Source organism: Ochotona curzoniae, unplaced genomic scaffold (genome assembly GCF_017591425.1).
Source record: "Ochotona curzoniae isolate NIBS_2020 unplaced genomic scaffold, NIBS_Ocur_1.0 contig_523, whole genome shotgun sequence".
Lineage (NCBI taxonomy): Eukaryota > Metazoa > Chordata > Mammalia > Lagomorpha > Ochotonidae > Ochotona > Ochotona curzoniae.
The window spans coordinates 1,212,945-1,238,542 of record NW_024466459.1 but is presented as its reverse complement, the minus strand read 5'-3'; the positions used below and the strand labels follow the sequence as shown (position 1 = coordinate 1,238,542).

At 41.9% G+C, this 25,598-nt stretch overlaps 1 protein-coding gene across 2 annotated transcripts in view; it reads right to left on the bottom strand.

Annotated features, from left to right (window-relative positions):
• Nucleotides 1–25,598, bottom strand: part of DDX42 (DEAD-box helicase 42) — a 32,655-nt gene that overhangs the window by 1,627 nt on the left and 5,430 nt on the right. The window contains exons 2-17 of one of the 2 annotated variants that reach the window (XM_040989471.1): nucleotides 19,019–19,256; nucleotides 16,797–16,947; nucleotides 15,420–15,481; nucleotides 14,081–14,117; nucleotides 13,100–13,249; nucleotides 11,610–11,714; nucleotides 10,293–10,412; nucleotides 8,969–9,145; nucleotides 8,299–8,427; nucleotides 7,655–7,754; nucleotides 6,841–6,888; nucleotides 4,915–5,012; nucleotides 3,805–4,081; nucleotides 3,412–3,638; nucleotides 2,111–2,221; nucleotides 910–1,011 (exon numbers count right to left, since the gene is read on the bottom strand). In XM_040989471.1, coding sequence (XP_040845405.1) covers nucleotides 910–1,011; nucleotides 2,111–2,221; nucleotides 3,412–3,638; nucleotides 3,805–4,081; nucleotides 4,915–5,012; nucleotides 6,841–6,888; nucleotides 7,655–7,754; nucleotides 8,299–8,427; nucleotides 8,969–9,145; nucleotides 10,293–10,412; nucleotides 11,610–11,714; nucleotides 13,100–13,249; nucleotides 14,081–14,117; nucleotides 15,420–15,481; nucleotides 16,797–16,947; nucleotides 19,019–19,239 — 2,115 coding nt within the window. In that variant the 5' untranslated portion in view covers nucleotides 19,240–19,256. The remainder of the gene's footprint in view (nucleotides 1–909; nucleotides 1,012–2,110; nucleotides 2,222–3,411; nucleotides 3,639–3,804; nucleotides 4,082–4,914; nucleotides 5,013–6,840; nucleotides 6,889–7,654; nucleotides 7,755–8,298; nucleotides 8,428–8,968; nucleotides 9,146–10,292; nucleotides 10,413–11,609; nucleotides 11,715–13,099; nucleotides 13,250–14,080; nucleotides 14,118–15,419; nucleotides 15,482–16,796; nucleotides 16,948–19,018; nucleotides 19,257–25,598) is intronic. The other variant, XM_040989472.1, reaches the window with a different exon arrangement.

The following is a 25,598-nucleotide window of genomic DNA, read 5'->3' as shown; positions in this document are numbered from 1 at the left end:
ACGAAATACATACGTTTGGCAATTATGCATATAAACTGCTACATTGACAAAGCTGATCTGAGTGCCCCAAAGCACAGGCCTGTTTATTCTTGCTCTACAAAGGAAAAGATTCACAGCTCAATGTAGCAAAATACTGCTACCACCTGACTGGCTAGAACACACACACACACACACACACATCAACATATAAAGCCAGAATTCTCTGTAATTCAAAATATAAAACATTGTGAAAAACAAATGTTTTTGACAGCAAAATCTGACATGAACAGGCTATTCAGTTTTCATCTGCTCTATGAATATATTGAACTTCGGAAGTCTGCTAAGACACCTGGCTGCATACCTTGCTGATATATAAATACATGAATTATGTATCACCTTTCTCCCAATCAGAAATGGATCCTGAATTTTTTTTTTGCCCCACCACCCCCTGAACCTGAATTTTAAACCAGGATTTCTGTGTTCCTACACTAATGGGACAGGAAAAAGTCTTGAGACCATACTGAAACAGTCTGGAGACAATGAGCTGTGTAAATTCAGGCCCAGCTAGTAACTGGACAGCTAGCCAGCAGGAACGGCAGGCGGAAGAAACAGGTTCAGAGTTCAAAAGACAGTGAAATTTGGGCCAAAAATATGGTGATTATTGTGAGACAGATTAGGACAGTTTGGGAGGAATGCCAACACGGCTGCAGCACAAGCAGCCCTGGGCTCTCGTGAGACTGCAGCAGATGCTCACCCAGCAGGAGAGGCTTCTGCAGCTCTAACTGTACATTTATATTTGAAACCCAAGGAAGAGAACACCTGAAATCCAGCACCATGCTTACAAGCCCAGTTATCACCTAAGAAGACGAGGTCCCCAGTCCCTGCCCAGGAGCTAATGTGAAAACCCTTAACCAGAGGCTTATTTCAGACCTGGAAAGCTGCCTTCATTGCCGTCAGCCGGTCTCCCATCGCTCCTGTGGAGGGTTTATAGGCCTCATAATTGCTCATGACATTGTTGTTATTTCCTCGGTCCTAAAAAACAAGTATGTACAGCCCTGAGAATGGAAAGTGGGAAAGACAACCACGACAGACTGGGGCAGCTTATACTGCCTAAAGAGGCAGCTGCATAGCAACTGGGTATTTTTAGAAAGTTACTTAGTTACTTGTGCTTTCCAAGTAAGAACCTTTTAAAAATATTTACGTACCAATACAGTAGTTCATTTCCTGGAATTTAACCCCAAGAATCAGAGATGGAGCCAGATTATGCCCAGAGCTGTTATTTGCACACAAACACACAGACCCAAATACATTTAGTTAATGGAGAATTGTTAAAGCTAAAAGGCCACAAACACAGCAATTATGTGATGACTCAAGTTCTGACTGAAGACCCTGGAGGATGTGAATTCTGAATTCTGTTTCATCCATTACCATTGTGTAATCTTAGGTATCTTGGTTTTACCAACTACTATACACTTACCACCTGGCTGCTATAAACATTGCCCTGGCTACTGCTATCATCTGCATTATCATCATCCGGAGAATAGGGTAGAGGGTCTTTATTAAAGGTTCCAAGCCACCTAACATGCCACCAAAGTATACCGAAAGCTTGCTTTCTCGGCTCAGGAATCACAATGGCAGAAAACTGCAAGTTAAGATATCACAGGGGGATGACATGGTATGTGGACTTTGAGAAAAATTAGCTCTGAACTCTCTCTGATTAATTTCCCAGAGTTTAAGGATCACTCCTGAGTGTCGCGACAAGATACTGCTAGAATGTAGACAGTAACGCTCCAGCAACAGGACATGGGCCTGTCAGCATTGGGGAGCTTGTAAAATAACTGCTGGGCCCCATTTCCTGAGCTTCTGATTCACTAACATGGAGTGGGGGACTAGTATGCACGTGCTGGTGGTCTAGGAAACAACCTGAAAATCACTGCTAATCTGAGACTAATTTCCTGAGCAAGCCTGGTTAGCCAAGTACAGATGCTTCTTCAGAAAGCTGCATTAGGAATAGGCACTGCATGTACTTGAACCAACAGATTATTCAATACAGCCAGAGCAGATTGAACAACCGTGACCTCATCCAGTACCCAGGACCCAAGCTAAGAGCACCACACTCGTCTGCACTCACCGAGTTCTCGGAGCCCAGGCCAGGCCGCTCCCGGTAGCCTAGGCCTCCTCCACCAATGTTGAGCTTTTTGCCTTTCCCTCCTTTGAAGCGAGATTTCCGAAACCAGGCATTCTGCATTAAACACAATTCAAGGTTAAGCCAGGGAAGAAGGGAGAGAAGGCCAGAGAAAAAGAGGACAAGGTCAAAGTGCAAACAAGGTTGGAGGGAAGAAATTTTTCATCTTCAGCTTAAATTTCTTGGCAAGTGTGAGGGGGGGCTATTAACAACATACAAAACGGTGTCTTCACGGTAGTTTAACCCACAAAACGCCAAAAGAAGATCTCCATCTAAGGCTTCCTTTACTGCTATTTTTCCCTTCAAGTTCTCCTGGAAGGGAAGTTGACTAGGTAGACGGGCCACGTCTACCTCCTTGGGACAAACACAATTATTTTTGTTTCTCAAACCTAAACGTATCACTGGACATAAAAATTACGTGGGTTCAACAGGGGAAAAAAATCACAAGAAAGGAAGTCTGTTCGAATGAGTCCAAGGGTATTGTTCCAGAAAGACTGGTGGCTGAACGGAAAATGTTATTTCCCCCCAGAGTGTAAAAGCATTCACTGAACTCGCACACCATCACAGCACTCCTCATCAGATTTAGTGACATTCTCTTAAAAATATAAACAGTTCTGGGGAGATTAACGTTCTTAAAATGCCCATGATGGAGTCTACACACAGATTTCAAAAAAAATGTTTTACACCAAAATTAGCTTAAAGTTCTATTTTTCCCCCAAAGATTTATTTTTATTGGAGAGGCAAATTTACAGAGCGAAGACAAGACAGAAAAGATCCCTATGAGAGTGACTGTTTAAGTCTTGGCTGTTCTGTTCTTTTCTTTTTCTCTCTTTTTTTAAAGATTTATTTATGGGTCCAGCGCAATGGCTCAACTGTTTAATCCTCCTCCTCAAGCACTGGGATCCCACATGGACGCCATTTCATTTCCAGCTGCTCACTTCCCATTCAGCTCCCTGCTTGTGGCCTGGGACCCTGCACCCGCGTGTGACACCTGGAAGCAGCTGCTGGCTTTGAGCTTCAGATCAGATCAGCTCTGGCCATTGCAGCCATATGGGGAGTGAACTAGCAGATGGAAGATCTTTTTGTCTGTCTTTCCCTTCCTTTGTAAATGTGCCTTTGCAAACAACAAATCAATCTTAAAGAAAAAAGATCTGTTTATTTATCTGAGAAAGTGACAGAATGAAAGCTTCTACCTGCTGATCGACTCTCATGCTTAGATTTACAAGTAAATTGTTTCCAGGCCTCACCTGCATTGCCAGATCTAGGAGTTCCTTGGAAACATGCTGATTTGCTCCTTCCAAGTTTCGGACAAGGTCACCAGCAAAATTGCTGTCCTTGGGGGTCAGTAAGGTATAGGCCACACCTTTCTCACCCGCTCTTCCTGTGCGGCCAATCCTGTGAGTATGGGTATCAATGTCTCGTGCCACATCATAGTTAATAACAGTCTTAATTGAAGGGATGTCCAGACCCCGGGCTGAAATTAAGAGTAAACAAAGTCTTCTCTTATCAATCTGGAGTTAACAGATCAAAGCACTCTAAGAGTCTGCATTCCTCGTCAGTCATATCACAGGCCTTACACAGTAAGATACAAGTCCCTTACAAGCGCTGGGACCAACAATTACTAAAAATTCATACTCTACCTGCAACATCTGTGGCCACCAGGACTGGGATGTCCTTCTTCTTGAAGTCTGAAATCACTTTGTTTCTCTCACTCTGATCCATGTCCCCATGGAGCAACCCAAGATTATGACCCTCCTGCTTAAGATTATTGGCCAGCTCTTCAGCATTTGCTTTTTTAGTAACAAACAAGAGGACACTCCCCGAAGAGGTGAACTCTACCAGTCGCCGCGTAAGCCAGTTCCATTTACTGGGCCCAGAGTGGAGAATCTCCACAATCTGTGTCACATCTTCATTTGCCTGATGGGGGAGAAACAAAACATTTGCTGACAGTGATGCCACAAGCGCCTCAGCAAGGACCGGGTCTTCCATTTTTTTAGCTGTACCTAGAACCACTCCTACCTTCCTGGGCCTTCTTTCTGCAAGCCCAAAATTGATTCATACTCTCATGTAACCTTGCTCACCCCTTCCACTGGAATGTACACATATCCACCTAATTTGTAGACCTCATTATCTTGTACAACTTTTTATGTAACTATGATCACATAGCAAATGAGTAAACTGCTTTTTGGTTTATTCCCCTAACTGCTCCCAGCATAATTCATATCTGCACATAAGAAGCATTCAAAATCTGAAATAGACAATGTCAAGCAATTTAAACCAAGCAGCTTTAACTGAATTCACAGCAATTTCCACAAAAAGCCATGGGTATAACTAAGAAATGAAATTTAACTTTTTCTTGCCAGGTTTTTCAGCTCATTCTATCTTCAGAAGGCATTCTGCTACCAACAAATAAAATGCCAGCCCCAACATACTTCACTGGGGGTCAATTAGGAACACCGGATCTATTTTAAAATTTAAGAAAAAAATCTTTTATGAGGAAAATTCTCAAGCTTAAAAGTGAAATCAGCATAATCAATTCCTACATATCTACCACCCAGTTTCAATAACCACCATTCTGCAACTCCTGCTGCATCTGTATGTGTATTTGATTACAAATCTAAATCAAGCTCCCTCATCACAAAATATACCATAATCTTAGTTTTTCCTCTCATGAGTGAGAACTAATTTTATTTCTCCATTAACATGAGAAATAACCTACTGAGGTTTCTTCCAGCCCTTCTTAATGTTACCTCTCCAATATCTCCCTGGACCACTCGAATAGGATCAATCAGGATGTCCCGGGCCAATTTTTCAATCTTTTTCCGAAAAGTTGCACTGAATAAGAGGGCTAAAAGAAAAAAAATTCTGTTAAACAAGCAGTATGACTTTTTTTTTTTTTTTTCCTATTGGAAAGGCAGATCAGATTTACACAAAGAAGTAGAGGCAGAAAGAAAAGATCTTCCATCTAGTGGTTTACTCCCTAGGTGGCGGCAATTATCGAAGCTGAGCTTCTTCCTGGTACCCCATGTGGATGCAGGATCTGAGGCTTTGGGCTTTCCTTATGACCTATTCCCAGGCCATAAGCAGGGAGCTGGATGGGAAGTACAAGAGCCAAGACACGAACTGGTACCCATATGGGATCCCAACACTTACAAAAGTGAGGATTTGGCCATTGAGCCACCATGCTGGGTCCCGTACAACTTTATTGAATACAAACTAAGCTTCATTAATGTTCAGAACTTTTATTTATGTACTTTATTTATTTATTAACATAAGCCTATCTAAATGTTAAGAACTGACTCATGGGGCCCGGCGCGGTGGCGCAAGTGGTTAAAGGTCCTCGCCTTGCACGCCCGGGATCCCATATGGGCGCCGGTTCTAATCCCGGCGGCCCCGCTTCCCTTCCAGCTCCCTGCTTGTGGCCCAGGAAAGCAGTCGAAGACAGCCCAAAGCTTTGGGACCCTGCACCCGCGTGGGAGACCCGGAAGAGGCTCCTGGCTTCGGATCGGCATAGTATCGGCCCGTTGCGCTCACTTGGGGAGTGAATCATCGGACGGAAGATCTTCCTCTCTGTCTCTCCTCTCTGTATATCCGCCTTTCCAATAAAAAAATAATAAAAATAAAATCTTAAAAAAAAAAAAAAAAAAAAAAAAAAAGAACTGACTCATGAGAAGCTGGCATTGTGGCACGGCATCCTAACTCTCTACCTGTGACATGGGCATTCCATATAGATGTCGGTTTTAGTTCAAGATGCTCCACTTCCAGCTTCCTGCTAATGGACCTGGGAAAGCAGCAGACAATGGCCCAAGTATTCAGACCCTGCACCTATGTGGGAGGCACAGAAGCACTGGGCTCCAAGCATCATGTGGCTCAGCTCTGGCCATTGCAGCCATTTGAAGAGTGAACCACCAAATGAAGATTCTTTCTCTTTGCTCCCCTCTCCATATTAACTGTGCCTTCCAAATAATTTTTTTAAAAAACCCTTAAAGGTAACGACCAGTGCAGTAGCCTAGTGACTAAAGTTCTCGCCTTGCACGTGCCAGGATCCCATATGGGTGCCGGTTCTAATTCCAGCAGCTCCACTTCCCATCCAGTTCCCTGCTTGTGGCCTGGGAAGGCAGTCAGGGATGGTCCAAAGCTTTGGGACCCTACAACCCCATGGGAGACCCAGAGGAAGCTTCTGGCTCCTGGATTTGGATCAGGTCAGTTCTAGCCATTGTGGCCACTTGGAGAGTGAATCGGCAGACAGAGGATCTTTCTCTCTGTCTCTCCTCTTCTTTGTATATCTAATAAAAATAAATAAGCCTTTAAAAAAAACCTTAAAAAGAAAAATAGATTCACTAGACAAAAAAAAGTTGCCTTTGTTTTTATTACATTTTGGATTAAGAAATTAGTTGATCATTAATCAGTGTAGCGGTACCATGTGCTACTCATAACTACTGATAAAACTGTACCAATTGGGTAAGTAATTTAATTTATGAGCTTTAATTTTATCATCTATAAAATTTAGAAAGTTAGAACCAATGATCTGAAGTCTTGTCTGATTCAAATAGCCATTGTCTTGTTCTTTATGATTCTCATCATTTGTTTCCACAGCTACATGAACATTTATAAAACAAATAGTTAATCATGCTGAACACAAACGTGATTTTATAATAAAATTGCTTCATACGTACTCTGCCTGTCAGGACGGACATGACTTGCTATGGATCGAACCTGGTACTCTGAAAGAATAAAAGTAAAATTAGTATTATAACCCTGTTATTAAAACATCTTGAGAAGCCAGAAAATTGTCATTTTATTAAAGATACTCATAAGAAGTGCTAAAAATTAAGGCAACTTTGAAACTCCTGGAACGTTCCTTCTGTCTACCTGGCCTGTGCTTGGCAGTGTGCCTGTCACTGAAGATGTTTACTAAGAATTTTCACACAGCTGAATAAGTCCAAGACACCAATGAAAAAGCAAAGGGGCTTGGACGATTTCTATCCAAATGTTTTATACAAGAGCACAAACCTTCACCTCCACGATCAAAGACATGTGAATAAAAATGAATGTATACAGAAAATATCCTGCATTTAAAAAGCACCATCAAATTTCCTCAACTCAATAAAAACTACCACACTTTCCTTAAGAAAACTCCTTGTGCCTTAGTTTAATCCTACCCATGACTTTCTACAGTTTCTTATGCTTAAAAAAAAACTGAAAATATCCTAACAATACGCTGAACTCTGTGACACTGTCCATGCCTACGTTGTTGGGAAACACTTCAATCACAGCATGTTGGACTGTGACTGTTCATGAAGGACACCCATTGTAAAACCAGAGGGGAATCAATGGAGAGTGGGAAGGAACCTGGGGCAATGGCACGGGCAACCCCAAGCATATGGAACTGTATCGTGAAACAAAACAAAACAAAACAAAACCTTTTAAGGCCAGAAAGAGGAGGGGGATTATCAGGGCAGGGCAGAAGATATGGTATTCAAGTCATACCAAAACCCATGTCAAACATTCGATCTGCTTCATCAAACACAAGGTAAGAGACTCTTTGAAGATTGGTAGCTTTCTTCTTCACATGATCAATCAGTCGGCCCTATAAGATCCATAAAGTGAACAGTAAGTATAATTAGCATTTACAAGGACTCCTGGCCGAAGTGCTAACTCTCCTATCTCGGACTGTAGAGATACTTGGCCCACAGTTACGTATGCACAACCTCTAGCCCAGAAGAATAGAAATTCTGAAAACTCAATTAGATTCTCCTCTTTCATTAGCTGTGATTCAAATTTTGTGGCAGAGCAGCCAGTTCCATTTTTGTGAGGCTTTATGAAATGTCCTTAAAGCCTTAATGATTGATGGGTTTTAATGTTTAGACCTCACTTTTCCGGAAGCTATGACCACATACAGGATAGCTAATTTTTGGTGGTGCTGCTAACCATGAATCCATTTCCTAGGAGAGTTTTAAAAAACTATTTGAAATAGAGAACTTGTGGGTGCATAAATAAAACGAGAGGTTGTCATTCAGTAGAGTACTTGCCACCCTGCTTTACCACATTTTAGGGGAAATTCCCTCCAAAGCTAACCATGTTTTCCATATCCAGAGAAGCTGAGAAGCCACTGAAGTACAAGACATACTTACTGGGGTGCACACAACAATCTCTGCCCCTTCCTGAAGGGCCTTGGCCTGTTCCCACATGCTCCCTCCTCCATACACGGCCACTGATCGAAGGTTATATGCTTTCCCAAACCGCTTACATTCTGCATGGATCTACAAAGTTGTTAATAACACAATAACCAACTGTGACACCAGCAAATACCACTATTAAAACCCAAAAGGAGTTCTACAAAACAGACACTTGTTGTGATAGAAAGTCAAAACCTAAAATATGCTTTAAATTCACAATGGTATTAAGGTATAATTGAAAGGTATAGTACCATTAACAGTTCACAGTCATATAGTCTTGCCTTGATTAATTCATTTTCTCACGTTTTTTTCTGATCCTGTGCCAATGCCTTTCTATTAATTCACCCTAGTAAAACACACTGTGAGCATACACAAACAATTCCTTTATCATATTTTTGTCTTCTTAAGACAGTTTTTAGGGAAAAGTACATATTTGGTTATACAGAGAATATAAAATATGCAACAGCTTCCAAAATCTTTATAATACAACTTGAATATGCACAATATCTTGAACTATGCATTTTCAAACGTCAACTCAGGTGTGTCTATTTACCCTAATTTGTACTGGCTAGTCTCCATGTGCCCAGATAGCCCCTGGCAACCCACACTGGATGGGAGCACCTACCTGCTGGCAAAGCTCCCTGGTAGGACACACAATGACAGCAATTGGTCCATCCCCTGGCTCCAACTCCTTCTGGTCCATTATGTGAATCAGCATGGGCCATATGAATGCTGCAGTTTTCCCACTGCCTGTTTTAGCAATGCCAATCATGTCTCTACCACTTAATGCCACAGGCACACCCTGAATAATAAAAAAAAAAAAAAAAAAAAGCAAGTCCACTAACAAAATTCAGTTCTAAAGATGTCTACAAGGAAATCCTGGGGAATGATCAAGGACTGTTCATGACATTCATTTCCAATGGAACAAAAATATCTTGGGATATAAGACTGGCTATGAAATAGTGAGAAAAGTCTGACATTTCCATAAGTTTATAAGAAATTAAGGCATTCTCTGAAGATGGATCAGATGTCAATTACAAAATACAAGTGGCTCTGCTTTGCCTCAATATAGAATTACAAATTATAATTTATAATAGCAGCAATTACTAAAGCTGAAAAACATTCCAACTTGAGAAGGTACAGATTATCTCATATGTGAATGGCAAACAGATGCTTTTCCTTTCAGTAATAAGTGACAGTTCTTAGAGGTTAAAGAATTTCAGTCACTAACAGTGCTAAATTTATCAAAGCACAAATATTTTTGTTAGATATACATCTAATAAATTGGGTTTTTATATCATATTTCCAAGGTATGTATCACAGAACATTTCCCAGACATTTAGCAACTTCTTAAAGTGATAATATCCATTTGCATTTTAAAGGTGTAAAAATTTCAAAAATACTCCTGATTCCAAACCTGGTGCAATGGCCTAATGGCTGCATCCTTGCCTTGCATGTGCTGGGATCCCATGTGGACACCAGTTCATACCCCAGTTATTCCACTTCCCATCCAGCTTCCTAACTGTGGCCTGGAAATTTTAGTGGAGGATCTTGGGACCATGCACCTGAGGGGGAGACCTGGAGGAGGATCCAGGTTCCTGGCTTTGGATCGGCTGAGCTCTGGCCATTGGGGCCACTTGGGCAGTGAGCCAGCAGACGGAAGATCTGTCTGTCTCTCCTTCTCTCTGTAAATCTGACTTTCCAATAAAAAATAAATAAATCTTAAAAGAGTCCTATTTAAAAAATACTCTTGATTCCGTGTAACATTTTTTTTCTTAATTGAAGCACAAATTGAAGATTATGTCACAAAGAAACCATGTGAACATCTTCTACCCATGCCATCATGATTCTACATAAAATACTGTGTTACTATCTTCATTCAAAGGCAGATTCTACCCAATTACAGAATATCAATCTACTTTATGTCGCTTTTTTTACGTTCTACTTACCTGGCACTGTATTGGAGTGGGCTGGGTATACTCAGATTTTCGAATCTGGTGCATCAGTTGTTCATCAAACCCAAAGTGAGCAAAGCTACTTCCTGGTCTAGGAGGTGCAGCACCAGAGACCTAGAGACAGAGACAACTCCAGGAATGACTCCAACTCACCATAACACAGCATCTGAAGTTCAGCTAGTTACTTGTAATTAGTATTTTAGCCTGAGCAGGATGTTAAAATATAAATCTGAAGTCAAAAACATAAAATGGAAAGCCAGAATCTCAAAATAAAAATATTAATAATATAAAACCTTTTACATATATGTATATATATTCCTAAGATAAATATCATCAAGATAAATTCTGCCATAATTTCAAATGATTAAGTACCTAAAAATACCTTAAATCAAAATTAATTTTCTAAAAAGAAATAATGAAAAACTAATCAACAGTTTGGGAAAAGCCATTTATGTTCCTCTTTTTGCCATTGTGCATAAATATTAACTAGATGGCAGGAAAAAATACAATCAATTCTTAAAATGAAAAGCACAAGTGAGCTCAGAATAAACAAATCTATACTGCTGGCTATAGAGACATAATCTACTACCCTCAATATTCACTGTGTCTAAAGGGTCTTCCCTCAGTGATGGTCAAATCACTGTCACACTGCTCCAATGTGTCCAAGAACTCAAACCTTACTTTATCTCCAATAATAGTTACTATTGCTTCACCAATGATGCCAGTATTTCCAGTTTTGGGGAGTGTCAAGGAAGTGGAGCATGTAATTTATTGTAAAACAAGCAAGAGCATGCACGCGCACACGCGCACACACACACACACATTCAGGAAACAGCAAGTCAAATATCATGCAGTACAGACCAAAAAGTAGCCCCTAGCTAAGCATTTGTGCGCCTCATGTGTCATCTGGTGTACCCTAAATGATATGACCAATGAGTAGCCCAAAATTATTTGGTGGATAATTTAAACTGCTATTTTGAAATTAGTACATTTGCATTTTTAAAGTGTACTATACATATTAGAGAAGCAAGTGTATCTTAATTTTAAACTAAAGATACCAGACTCCTACCCTTCTTCACTGGTCCACTCAGCACACAGAATTAACTGAATTTATCAAAGAAAAAAAATCACATATAAAACATCTGCAGAACTAAAATAATCACAACACATGAACCTTAGGGGAAAAATTATTATTCTATCTAAGACATTACAAGAACCATAAGAATTTCAACAGTTTATAAATAAGCAATTTAAAGACCTGAGATAAACAACACTGATGTAAGAAAACTTGACTGAATTAATGAGTCTTACCCGAAGATTGAGCTTATGCCGGAGATCTATTAACTGTTGCGGAGTGAGGCTGGTTATCTCCTCATGCTCATTATAAAAATTTTTTTCAAATGGTGGATAGTCAATCTGCAGGTCCAATTATTCAAAGTTAGTCTAGAATTCAAGAGTCAATCTTGTAAGTTTGATTTTAATGCAAAATAACCTCTTACAAATATGACACAAGTCAAGCCATCCCAGGTAGAGAACAAAGGAATCCATTTATTCTTCACATGCATCTCAAAAAATATAGGAAAAGTATATTTTCCTATTCCTATTTTCATGCAAATACCAATCTACCTCTCAAAGTAATTTGTTAGAGCACCTTAAATTTGAACTTTGAAAAAAGACTAACAAATATATAAAGTGCCAAAGACCTTCTGGAACAAAGGTTCTGGATAATCTATTTCACCCTCCAACACTCAGGTTTTAGGTTAGGATGTTTTACTTTGCTGCAAGTATTTAACTATTTCTAATATTCCCTTTGGAAACAGTTCTGTCTTTAGAGGGAATTGTATCTTTAAAAAACAAAAAGAAACAGGAACTGCTCAATAGCCTTTAAAACATTTACAGCTAAAGAGTTCCAATTTCACAGAGAACAGTAGTCATTTCAATTCTTCCTTTCCTAGCTTGCTGGGGCAAGGTGACAGAACACAAGCACATCCATCAATGCCTATGAGTGCGGCAACTGATTCTCTTTCAGACATCATAGGATATCTGTAATAGAATCAATTTTTAAGGAGAGTATGAAAGTTTCATATTTCTGGATATTATCCACTTGGTAAGAAGAATGGCACTGGTCCACATTCTTGCAAACCTCCAATTCTTAAACTAGCTCCTATTGTATTCAAATTTTCTGACAGGTTATACAAATTCAAGCTTATAAAGAAAATGTGCCTACAAACACATAAATGAAAAAGGGATTCCGCATTGTAATACCCTTGTCATATACTTGTGAAAATTCCAAATGTGAGCAAGCGATCCATGTGTGCCCCTCAATTACAACACAGAGTCCTACAGAATTTAACTTAAGCACTTAACAGATGACAGGAAATACAGACACTCTCAAGACACTTGTGTAAGAATTAGTCCTTAAACCGAAGAGGAACTGTATCACCTCGAAACAAGAACCGAGTTCTGGAGCAGACATGAGGTGCAATGGTTAAGACACAGCACGGCTATGCTCCACTCCATACTAGAGTGCCTGAATTCAAAATCCCAGCTCCGCTTCAGGTTCCAGCTTCCTGCTTATACACACCCAGGAGGCAACAGGTGATGACTCAAGTACTGCAGTCTCTGCCACCCATGTGGGAGACCAGAACTGAATTCTGGGATCCTGACTTCAGGCTAGCCCAGGCCCAGCTGTTGTGGGTATTCGGGGTATAAACCAGGAAATGGAAAATCTGTGTGCCTCAATATTTTAAATGAAGTAAAAAATAATTTTAAAAAATCAAGTTCTACAAGAAATATCATACCTCTGAATGATCAATAGGAGGAAGAGGATCAATGATTTTCTTGGAAGGTGCAATTGGATTTCCATCGCTATCGTATTCCAAGTTGTCTTCCTCCTCTTCCTGAACCACACCAGCAGTTGGGTTTTCTGCCATGTATCGGAAGTAAGCTTCCTGCAGGAAAAGCACAAGAGCCTAATCACACCCAACTACACCTGAGAACACCTCTGTTCCTATAATCAGTGCACACAGAGTACAAATATCTATACAGCTTAAATACCTACCAAGCAAGGCAAGATTTGTACTAGCAGTGATCCCTTTCATAACAGGTGTACTCTTAAGCTCAACCAGAAGACATTAACAAGGCAGTTAGTGCTATAAGACAGTTTAACTTATTTAACCAAGACTAAGAAATCTGTCTGTTCACATCCTTCCTGGGGTGGGGTGTCTACCTACCCTACCCAGAGCTGTCGTACATGTGCTGTGGCTTTGTCAATCCAAGTTTGGAACTGGAAACTAATCAGAAAGATCACAAACCTGGAAAAGGTTATTTTTCATTCTAGTACTCACTATCCCACAAGTGAACAATGGGGAAAAAATATTAATAATAGTCACTAATGTTCCATCTTGAAATACAAGAATCACAAATAGAACCTTTAGAAAGAAGTAGAGATTAGATATTGCTAGAGGTCATAGATAGATCCCACACTACTCTATCAGTTGGTTTGTGAGAATAAATATTACTTATAGATTTTAAAAAAGCAAGCTGTATAAAGCTCAGAATTATTTTAATGATGGCTGATCAAAAGTTTCATCTCTAACAGGGGCAAAGTCATATGAATCTTTATACTGCCAGTTGGGCACAAAGATACAAGAGTAGCAAATCAAATGATATTCCCTGCTGAATGTCAGAACTGGCCCTTTCAGTGAAGACAAGCTCTAGCTTGTCCAGCATAGATTCTGTGGGGTAAAAATAAAAGAGAGAAATACTGCATGGGAACTCACTTGGTCATCTTCCTCTTCAATGTCATCTCGAATACCCCTGGAAAAACAAGCGGAGAAACAAACTTCCCTGCAAATGTTCCACATACCCAGCTCCATCCTTATTAGTGTTGAATTCCACACAGCAGAGGAACTCTCAACACTAATCATAGCAAAGCACCAATAAGCACACTTTAAACTATCCACCCATCAAATATGTGTGCTTTTGCACTATAACTTGATGAGATGATATGGTAGTCCTAGAACCATGAATTACTTTCAAGGATGTAAGGAGTAAATACTTTCTGAAGACAGATACCAAATGACCCTAGCTTTGTCAACCCACACAACAAACACAATGCAGTTGTGAAAAATATTACTTAAAAAAAAAAAAGTCCTGTATTGCTACATACTAGAAAGACTGACAACTTTCTTACTATTCCCCACCATTCTAACTTTAGAGTAGTTCATTTCAGCAAAAATCAGTTATCTTAGGGACAGGGGACAGAAAGGAAAACTACATTTACTTTTTCATGAGTTTGGGCCATGGCACCCTAAATGCGCACTGCCATTTGGTGCATCTCTTTGGATCAACAGGAAGCATGACTGCTTAGTTCCCACAACTATCTTTTTCTTATCCAACTTTCTAATATGGAGCCACTTACTATTCCTAAGGTAATCAGTAAGCAACACTACCAGTGTAGGGCAGCTGGGAGAAGATGCAACACAGAGTAAGTACCCAAAGGAGAGCTGAACTGCCTGCCACACATCACAGGAATCTTGGGAAAGGCCTGAAACACTGATTCCCAAGCAGAGGGAGAAAAAAGTCCAACCACACCTGGTTGAAAAAGCCTTAGGAGCAAAATTCCAAAGGAAAGAGAAGACTGCTCTTCCCTATAAAGTAAGTGTTTCAAGTTCCAACTCTGACTGCTAAAGCGTAATGATGCACCTTACATAAAATTAACTCAGATTGCTGGTAAGTTTCTGTGATACAATCATACTATGTCTCATAATCAATCACATCGACATCAATCTATTTGATATTAAATATGGAACAAAATCTACAACAATAAGTCCAAACTTGTCATAATTACGCTTTCCTAACCCCACTGAAATTCCTTTCATATTTTTACTGAACTATTCAGAGTTGAAGACCAAATACTATCCTATCAAACAAAATCTTTTTAATTACTACAAATGCAAGTATGTTTACTACCTACAGAAATCTTCAAGATACAGGCATAACTTCAAGTAAAGACATGGGTACATTTTAATTTGTTTTCTCTATGAACTGTAAGAACAGACTCTGTAATTCTTTCGCAGTTTTCATGTAACATCTGTGAGGGAAGAGAAAACAACTTACTTTACGTTTTTTCTTTCCTTGTCCTTATCTTCAAGTCTCTTCATGTCTCTAGCTGCCTGATCCTAATGAAACAAAAGGCCATGCAGAATCACGTCAACTAAAAACATCTAAAGAAGTTAATAAATGATTTTAGATTCAAACTAGTGCAATTTTAGCTCCAGCTTTGTGATCTGACACCTGCATTTTGATACAACTTGGCAATTATTTTCCAACAGAAACAGCCATTTCTATATAACTTACACAACTGCTTTTTACTAAAAAAGCAACACAGGTTTTTCTCACAAGGTTTCATTTTTAAAAAATGTCACCACATATGCCATTGCATGGTCAGATGTTCAATCATATCAGATGATCCGCACCCCCAAAAGAAAAGAATCCTTTGTCTTAAGAAAAGGTATTATACGGGGCAAGTACACTGGCTTTCAGACTGACCCTTGGCCTGCATTGCTGGCTCAAATCTTGTCTGCTCCACTTTTGATCCAGCTCCCGGCTATGGCCTGATGGGAAGCGGGACTGCTAGGATAGAACGGGCGACCATATGGGATGCCAGCATGTAAAGGCGAGAACTTTAGCTGTTAGGCCACCACACTGGGACCAATTTCTTTCTTTCTTAAAGATTTATTTTAATTGAAAAGGCAGATTTACCAGGAGGAGAGACAAAAAGGTCTCCCACCTGCTGGTTCACTCTCCAAATGGCCACAAAAGCCAGAGCCGAGCTGATTCAAGGCTAGGAGTCAGGAGCTTCTCTTGGATCCCCTGGTGCAGGATCTCATGGATTTGGGCTATTCTGTACTGCACTCCTAGGCCACAAGCAGGGAGCTGGATAAGAAGTGGAGGAGCCTGAACACACGAACCAGCATCCACATGGGATGCCAACACTTGGCGGTGGAGGACTGGCCTATTGACCCATTGTGTTCACCCCTAAAAATACCTCTTAGAAGATCAATAATCTGTTTTGGAACATAAATGCAGGATGGCCTATCACTAAAAGCTTTCAGGATTCCTAATGAATGTGGAAGTTATTTCATAAACAATAAAGTCACTGTTCAAAATAAATAAACCTTTAAAAAGTGATGAAGGAACAGACAATCTGCCTAATGGCTACAATGCCATTGTTCTCCATGACCAGGAGGGTTGGGTTGGACTCTTAGTTCCAACTCCTGACTCCAGCTGCGAATCAATGCAGACCTTAGAAGACAGCAAGTAACGTGGCATCGGTCACTGACACAGATCTGCATTCAGTTTCCCGTTCCAACCTTCAGCCGGCTTCCTGCAGGCACTCAGGGACTTAAAGAGCAGAGGAACTGAATTCTCTAACTAAAAGGAATGCTGATGAAGGTTAACTTGATCTTTTAAGGAACCAGAGTTGCCACATGCCTCCACTTCAGCCATGAACGCCTCCAGCGGGTCATCATCACTGTCGGAATCCATGGGCTTGGAATGGAACTGCTGGCGGGTCGGGGAGTTTTCAGCAGGAATGTAAGGTAAGTCAACATTGGTGGAGTCTTCTTCCTCATCTTCAAAATATCTAAAATTGAAAAGGCAGATTTATACAATAAATGTCAGAGTCAGTGATCCTTCATTTAACATAAAATTTTAATCTATATGTTGTTCTTCCTTGTCAAATTAGAAATCTCCACGGTTTTGACTAAGCCAAATACTTAATTATTTATTAAATGGATATAGCAATATTTACTTAAAGAATAAGTGCTATGGGAAAAATGAGATATGTTAGTGTCAAATACCAAAAATTCAGCTTTTTAAATCTAAAAAGCAATCTTACAGGAATATCCACATGGATGTTTCTTCAGTAGTTGAAGGTTATTTTCTGAGGATCCAAGAGAACTTGTAGAATTCACACCGTGGAAGGACAACCCCAGTGCTCAGAGAAAACAGGACTTTCCTTCCAACAGCCCGGAGAAGATGTCAACACAGCTCTTTACAAAAACTTTTTTTTTTCAACAAAACATTTTTTTAAAATCTTACCTTAAGATACTGTTTAATAACTGCAGCTTTAAAACTTAAAACAGGTGAAACCTACACAGAATTATCTGAAAAGTTCTAACAACTGTTAGGCTTCAGAGAGAAGCTAACGGAACACACACAGCTGCCCTTCCAAGCACGAAGGTTGCACATTGTGGATTCAACCAACTTAGATGAAAAGCACTCAGACAGTGAGAGAAGCATGTGCAAATGAACACATATAGATGTTTTAAATCTCATTCTTCCCTCAGTGATATAGCATAACAACTATATTGTATTAGATATTATAAATAATCTAGAAGTGATTTAAAGTATCTGGAAAAACTATCAAAATACAATGCCATTTAATAGAAAGGACCTGAGCATCTGTAAATTGTATTCCTTGCAAAGGGTTCTAGAATCAATTCTCTATATGAAAGATGACTATATAGCATGCATACTTATGCACACATTCTTTTAGAACGCTATCCATATATAATTACATAAAATAAATGCACATATCAATGCGGTATACATAATGTGGTGTGAGTACACGTGTGTACACACACAGGCTCCTGTTTCCCATAGGAAAACCAGACACACATGCGCACATGAAGGTACTTCACAGAGTTCCCTGAGGGGCAGATGTTTAACCCACCAATTAACACACCTATGTCCCCCACTGGAGGACACAGGTTCCCTACCCAGCTCCTGGCTCTAGTCCTAGCTGTCGCCAAGAGTCAGCCTTTGAAGGCATTAGTTCAGAGAACCAGGAAAGAACTCAATCTTCTCATCCAAATTTATTAATTTTTTTTAAAAAATGACAACTAAGAACTAACTACAAGTGAAAAAAATCTGAGGCAATTTGTCTATCACTTAACAAGTTATAATATGGGGGCCCAGTACGGTAGCCTAGCAGCTAAATTCCCCACCTTGCATACGCCAGGATCCCATATGGGCACCAATTGTATCCCAGATGTCCCACTTCCCATCCAGTCCCTGCTTCTGGACTGGGAAAGCAGCTGAGGGCAGCCCAAAGCCTTGGGATCCTGCATCCAAGTGGGAGACCCGAAGAGGCTCCCAGCTTCTGGCCTCACATCAGCTCAACTCCAGCCACTGCAGCCACTTGGGGAGTGAACTAGTGAACGGAAGATCTTTGTCTCTCCTTCTCTCTACAAATCTGACTTTCCAATAAAAACTAAATCAATCAAAAATGTTGCAATATAATAGCTTTTGGATGACTTACATATCAAGGTAAACTTTCCTAGTTCTTGACAACTGCTGCTCACACAAGAATTTACACAGCATCAATAAGCCAGTAGTTCACAGAAAACTGTATGAATTAAATTTAAGTAAAATTCAATTCATATTTAGTAATTTCAATGGCAAGTCCTACAATTAACTATGCATCTGTTGAGTAACCTCTCACTGGAATACTGTCTAGGACCACAGCAGGATTCACTGACTTGGCAAAGGTAAAAAGCAAACATTGTCAAGCAGTACAAGTGAGTAAAGTTGATGATTTATCATCAGCAAGATAACCAATTCAGAAGTCATAATTATTTGAAAAAACACAATTCCTGCCAACAGAAAAACTCAAAGCAACATGTGCTAAATTTATAGGGATTATTACTTACGCATTTTCCTCATCAAAGTTGGCCCGTCTAGATCCAATTTTGTAGAAAGAAGGGAGCTGGGGCGCAGCCGACTTTCCAAACCCTGAGGAAGAGCTGGTTGCCCCGAAGGCACTGTGGGACTGCTGCGGGAGTTTGGGCTCCTCCTTCTTCCCAGCACTGATGGCGAAACCTCCGAAGCCAAATCCCCGCTTCGTGCCAGGGCCACCTTTATTCCAGTTCATGATGTCAGGCTGCTCTCCTGGACACAAATGAAATTAATTTTATAAGCCGTCTCAAGGATTCTCTCTTTTCATTACTATCTATGATTTAACTCTAAACTTCCACTTCTCACATTAAACCAGCTCAATTTAAGCAGGAATTTAGTATTTAGTATCAATTCCTTCAAAAGGCTCTGACTTCTAATATTTCCGAAAATGTGACATATCCCAATTATTTCTTTCAGGCACACTCAAAGATTTAATATGCTAGCCTTTCTCACCAGGGATAGAGAGACAGCTAAACCCCAAAACAACCCAAAATCTTAAATACGATGCTTGCCATAATAAAGACAGAGATGTCATTAGCAACAGTGTCCTCAAGGTAGTTTACCATCTGGGAACAGCATCTTAAAGGATCAAAGACGGGAAACTTACAAGACCAGCTATCTGTAGCTAGCGGTCAGTTATCTGTCTCGCACGTGCACTTACCAGCCATGTGTTTATGGAGCATCTTGCCCACCAGAATGCTTATCCAGGAAGGAACTACAATTCACTGACACCCTACCTCAAGTTAACTTATAACAGACAATAAAATTTCTACAGAACAGTCCTGGTGCGGTAGCTTACTGGCTAAAGTCCTCGCCTTGAACGCCCCAGGATCCCATATGGGCGCCAGTTCTAATCCCGGCAGCTCCACTTCCCATCCAGCTCCCTGCTTGTGGCCTGGGAAAGCAGTTGAGGACAGCCCAAAGCTTTGGGACCCTGTACCCGCGTGGGAGACCTGGAAGAAGTTCCTGCTCCTGGCTTTGGATCAGCACAGCACCGGCCATTGTAGTAACTTGGGGAGCCAATCATCGGACGGAAGATCTTCCTGTCTCTCCTCCTTTCTGTATATCTGACTTTTCAATAAAATAAAATAATTCTTTTTTTTTTAAAAAGATTTATTTTTATTATTTTTTCATTGGAAAGGCGGATATACAGAGAGGAGAGACAGAGAGGAAGATCTTCCGTCCGATGATTCACTCCCCAAGTGAGCGCAACGGGCCGATACCATGCCGATCCGAAGCCAGGAGCCTCTTCCGGGTCTCCCACGCGGGTGCAGGTTCCCAAAGCCTTGGGCTGTCCTCGACTGCTTTCCCAGGCCACAAGCAGGGAGCTGGAAGGGAAGCGGGGCCGCCGGGATTAGAACCGGCGCCCATATGGGATCCCGGGCGTGCAAGGCGAGGACCTTTAACCACTTGCGCCACCGCGCCGGGCCCTAAAATAATTCTTAAAAAAAAAAAAAAAGTCAGAAGGCAAGCAAAGGAAGGATGGTAGAGAGATTTTAATTGTGGATTTTAAGAATAACATAAATGACCTCCTAGCAGGAAAACTTGTAATAGTTTGTTCGCTCCCCACAGAGGGCAGGGCTGTATCAGGCCGAAGCCAAGAGCCCAGACTGTTTCTGGGCCTCCCGCATGGGTGAAGGAGCCCACACACTCGGGTTGTCCTCTGCTGCTTTCCCAGATACATTAGCAGGGAGGTGGACCAAAAGTGGAGCAATCAGGTATTGGATTGGTGCCCACGTGGGGTGCCAGTGTAGCAGGCAGGGGCTTAGGTCACACTGTTGGGCCCAACAGATCTGAAAAGTTTGCAAGCAGTATGTTAAGTGTTGGGCATTTTATACACCAGGTACACAGTATCTGTTCTCGAGCAGGTGGCAAGGTAGTTTTTTTAAAAAAAATTTATTTTTATTATTTTTTTATTGGAAAGGCAGATATACAAAGAGGAGAGACAGAGAGGAAGATCTTCCGTCCGACGATTCACTCCCCAAGTGAGCGCAACGGCTGATGCTATGCTGATCCAAAGCCAAGAGCCTCTTCTGGGTCTCGACTGCTTTCCCGGGCCACAGGCAGGGAGCTGGAAGGGAAGCGGGGCTGCCAGGATAGAACCGGTGCCCATATGGGATCCCGGGCATGCAAGGCGAGGACCTTAACCACTTGCGCCACCGCGCCGGGCCCGCAAGGTAGTTTTAAGCAGCTAAAAACATGATGTGCGAGGGCACTTAACCTACCAGTTATCAAATTGGTTTAAAATGTTCCACGCTGGAACACCTAGGTTTCCACATGGTTCCAACTCCCGACTGCAGCTACCTGCTAATACAGACCTTGGGTGGCAGCTCTGATGGCTCCAGGACCTTGGGGGGATCGGGACTACTTCCAGTTCCTGGAGCCAGACCCCAGATTTGGTCCCAGGCACAGCAAGCATCTGGGGAGCAAACCAGCAAAGGGAAGTTCTGTATGTTCATGTCTCTTCAAACAAAAAACAAACCACACAGGCCAAGATTATGGCAGAGTGAGTTGGGCTCATACCTGCAACCCTCATCGCTGTGCCTGTTCAGTCCCAGCCGCTTTGCCTCTGATTCAGCCTCCTGCTAATGTGCCTCGCTCGGCAGGAGCAGACAGCCTGGGAACAGAGAGTTCCCGGCTTTAGCTGGTCCACACGTGGCTACCGTGGCCATGTGGGGAATGAACCAGCAGTCAAAACAAACTGTCACTGTTTTTCAAATAAATAAATCTTAACAAGACATGATTTTTTTCTAACATACACTACACAGTATTTTTTTTTTCCTTTGGTTGTCCATGACCATGGGTGGAGTTGAAGGCACAGTTTCCCTGAAACCTGAAGAAGTATCAGACCCAGGAGATGTGTTGGAAAGTAATCCGACTGACAGAACCATCTTTATTAATGCAGAGGACAGTTCAGTGTGGCCAGAGTCCAGCAGGACATGTGGGAAGCTAGAGGGCGCATGTTCAGAAGGACAGAGTAGGCCAAGATAAACTGCTTAGTTGGCTATGCTAACATACCATATAAAACTCTATTTTAACATCCAGAAAATAATTAACTTAAGCAAAAAGGAGACAATCTAGAATAGTAACACCATTCTAGACTGGATAAACCAGGAAAGTCAAGGCATTGAAAGCTGTCAGTAATCACAGACCTACAAACACCGTGATAAGGTCACAAACTGAGGACATGTCTGTGAGCAAGAAGGGAGTGAGGCTTGATGTGTTACAGGAATCTGTAATAATCAACAGGGTTGCATGTCCTGAACATTGATGGAAGAGTCAAGAATAACTGAAAGTTTCTGGCTTCCAAAGCCAGATTAAGGTTGGTACCACCGACAAAGATGGAAACCGGAAATGAGGACCAAACTTTAAAAAGCAGGCTCAAGGTGAGATGAGCTCAGTGTTTACAGCAGAACTAAGGAGAGATGCAAGGTAGACTCTGAAATTCCATGGAAACTGATCTGGGGGGAGATGTAGGTTTGGTAGGAATATAAGGAGTCTGCATCTGGGGGTGTCACATAGATAAGCTAGCAGAGAGGACAGATGGCCAAAGGGGCAAGTCAGACCTTAGGTAATGTCAGTGTTAGAACTGACAGGAGAAAAGAAGCTCCCACCATCAGTCGTACCATCCTTCCCACCACCCCAGCAAACTCACCTCTTCTCAAACCAATGGCAGAAAAGATGAAAACACCAACTGGCTTTCAGAGCAAATATTTACCACGTGGCTTCCTTCACCAGCGGAAGCTCCACTAGACACACATACACTCACACACTCAACACGACAGCAAATAAACAACAACAAAAAAGAAACAGCACAATTTTTAAAACAGGCAAACTATTTGAGATTTCTTCAAAGATAATTCAGAAGGCTGGTAAGCACAGGAAGATGCTGAATGAAACTAATCAGCAGGGAAACACAATCACACAATGACATCACCCTTACATTCATTAAGATGGCAGGCGCACACACATCAGAACATAAGTACTGGCAGATGTGTAGAAACCAGAATCAACATACACTGCTAGTAGAAATACGTAATGCTGGGCCCGACGCTATGGCCTAGCAGCCAAAGTCCTCACCTTGAATGCGCCCGGGATCCCATATGGGCGCTGGTTCTAATCCCGCAGCTCCACTTCCCACCCAGCTCCCTGCTTGTGGCCTGGGAAAAGCAGTCGAGGACAGCCCAAAGCCTTGGGACCCTGCACCCGCGTGGGAGACCCGGAACAGTTCATGGCTCCTGGCTTCAGATTGGCTCAGCACCGGCCAGTTGCGGCTGCTTGGGGAGTGAATCAATAGACAGAAGATCTTCCTCTCTGTCTCTGCTCCTTTCTGTATATCTGCCTTTGCAATAAAAATATATAAATCTAAAACAACAACAAATTAATCCTGAAAAAAAAAAAGAAAAAAGTTTTGGGCAAATACAGATCTGCTAACGTAGAAGTTGTCACAGGAAATGGAGCTGCAGATACAAAAATAAGGATGACAATGAACTCTTTGGATCTGATAAAGAAAAAGAAGGGCCTACATGGTATAAATCTAACAAAACAAAAAAAATCCTGCACTTGTTTTCAAGTCCTCCATTTTACCAGATGTGAAGCCTGGAAAGATGAGACAGAGAATAGCAAGGGAGTGAACCAACTACGGGAGCTAACTTAGTTCCAGTTAAGTACGGAATTTAAAAATTCCAGGCAGAGATGATAGGACAACAAGATAGGACCATGTGTAGTGCATGTATGTGGCTGTTTTCAACAAGATCTAAAACCCATGTTGCACTGAATTACTTACATAAAAACTTGAAAAATTAAATAAAAAGGGGGGGGGAGGTTGGGGTGGGAGCTCAGGATCAGACCCATGGCAAAACAGGCTAACCTTCTGCCTTCAGCATCAGCACCCCACAGGAGTACCAGCTCCCGTCCACCTCCCTGGCTGTAGTGTGGGAAAACAGTGGAGGAAGGCCCAAAGCCTTGTGCGCCTGCATCGTCATGGGAGACCCAGGGGCTCCGGCACCTGGCGTTGGTTCAGCTTGTTTTGGCTCTGGAATTACAGCCATTTGGGTGGTGAACCAAAGGATGCAAGATCTTTCTTTGTGTCTCTTTTTCCTGTAATTCTGCCTTTCAAGTAAAAACAAAATAAATCTTTAAAGAAAAAGCAAACAAGAGCTCAAAGGCTGACCAGCGGTGATGGCAGGAAAACAATGTAGTCCCAACACCACCAAGCTGTACACATAAACGGTTGACAGAGGACACTGCAGCGGTGCCTGCAGCCCATATGGGATCTGGTGCCTGCGCCAGCTGCCCCACTTCCGACCCGGCTCTCTGCTGATAGTCTGGGAGAACGGTGGAAGATGGTCCAAGTCCTTGGGACCCTGCACCCACGTGGAGAACTGGAAGAAGCTCCCAGCTCCCAGGATGGGATCAGCTCAGCTTTGGCCAATGCAGCAATCTGAGGAGTAAACCTGTAAATGGAAGATCTCTGTCTCTCCCTTTCTCTTTGTAAATCTACCTTTCAAATAAAAATAAACTTTAAAAAAGTAACATTTTCACATATATATATTTTTTAAAGATTCATTTTTATTACAAGGTCAGATATACAGAGAGGAGGAGAGACAGAGAGGAAGATCTTCCATCCGATGATTCACTCCCCAAGTGAGCACAACGGCCGGTGCTGCGCTGATCCGAAATCAGGAACCTCTTTCGGGTCTCCCACATGGGTGCAGAGTCCCAAGGCTTTGGGCTGACCTCGACTGCTTTTCCCAGGCCACAAGCAGGGAGCTGGGTGGGAAGTGGAGCTGCGGGATTAGAACTGGCACCCATATGGGATCCAGGCGCATTCAAGGTGAGGACTTCGCCCGCTAGGCCATGGCGTCGGGCCCCCATTTTCACATATATTTTATAAATTGAAAACTAGGGCCCGGTGTAATAGCTTAGCAGCTAAAGTCCTCACCTTAAATGTGCCAGGATTCCATATGGGCTATGGTTCTAATTCTGGCAGCCCCAATTCCCATCCAGCTCCCTGCCTATGACGTGGGAAAGCAGTCGAGGATGGCCCAAAAGCCTTTGTACTCTGCACCTGCGTGGGAGACCTGGAGGCGGTTCCGGGCTTTGGATAGACTCAGCTCTGGCCATTGTGGCCGCCTGCAGAATAAATCATCAGACGGAAGATTTTCCTCTCTGTCTCTCCTCTCTGTATATCTGCTTTTCCAATAAAAATGAATACATCTTTAAATAAAAATAAATAAATTGAAAACTAAAGATTTAGTGCCCAGTGCAGTGGCCTAGTGGTTAAAGTCCTTGCCTTGCAACCACCAGGATCCCATATGGGTGCCGGTTCTAATCCCAGCAGCTCCACTTCCCACCCAGCTCCCTGCCTGTGGCCTGGGAAAGCAGTCGGGGATGGCCAAAGGCTTTGGGTCCTTGTACCTGTGTGGGAGATCTGGAAGAAGCTCCTGGCTCCTGGCTTCCAATCAGCTCAGCTCTGGCTATTGCGGCCACTTGGGAGTGAATCAGTAGACAGAAGATCTGCCTCTCTGTCTCTCCTCCCTGTATATCTGTTTC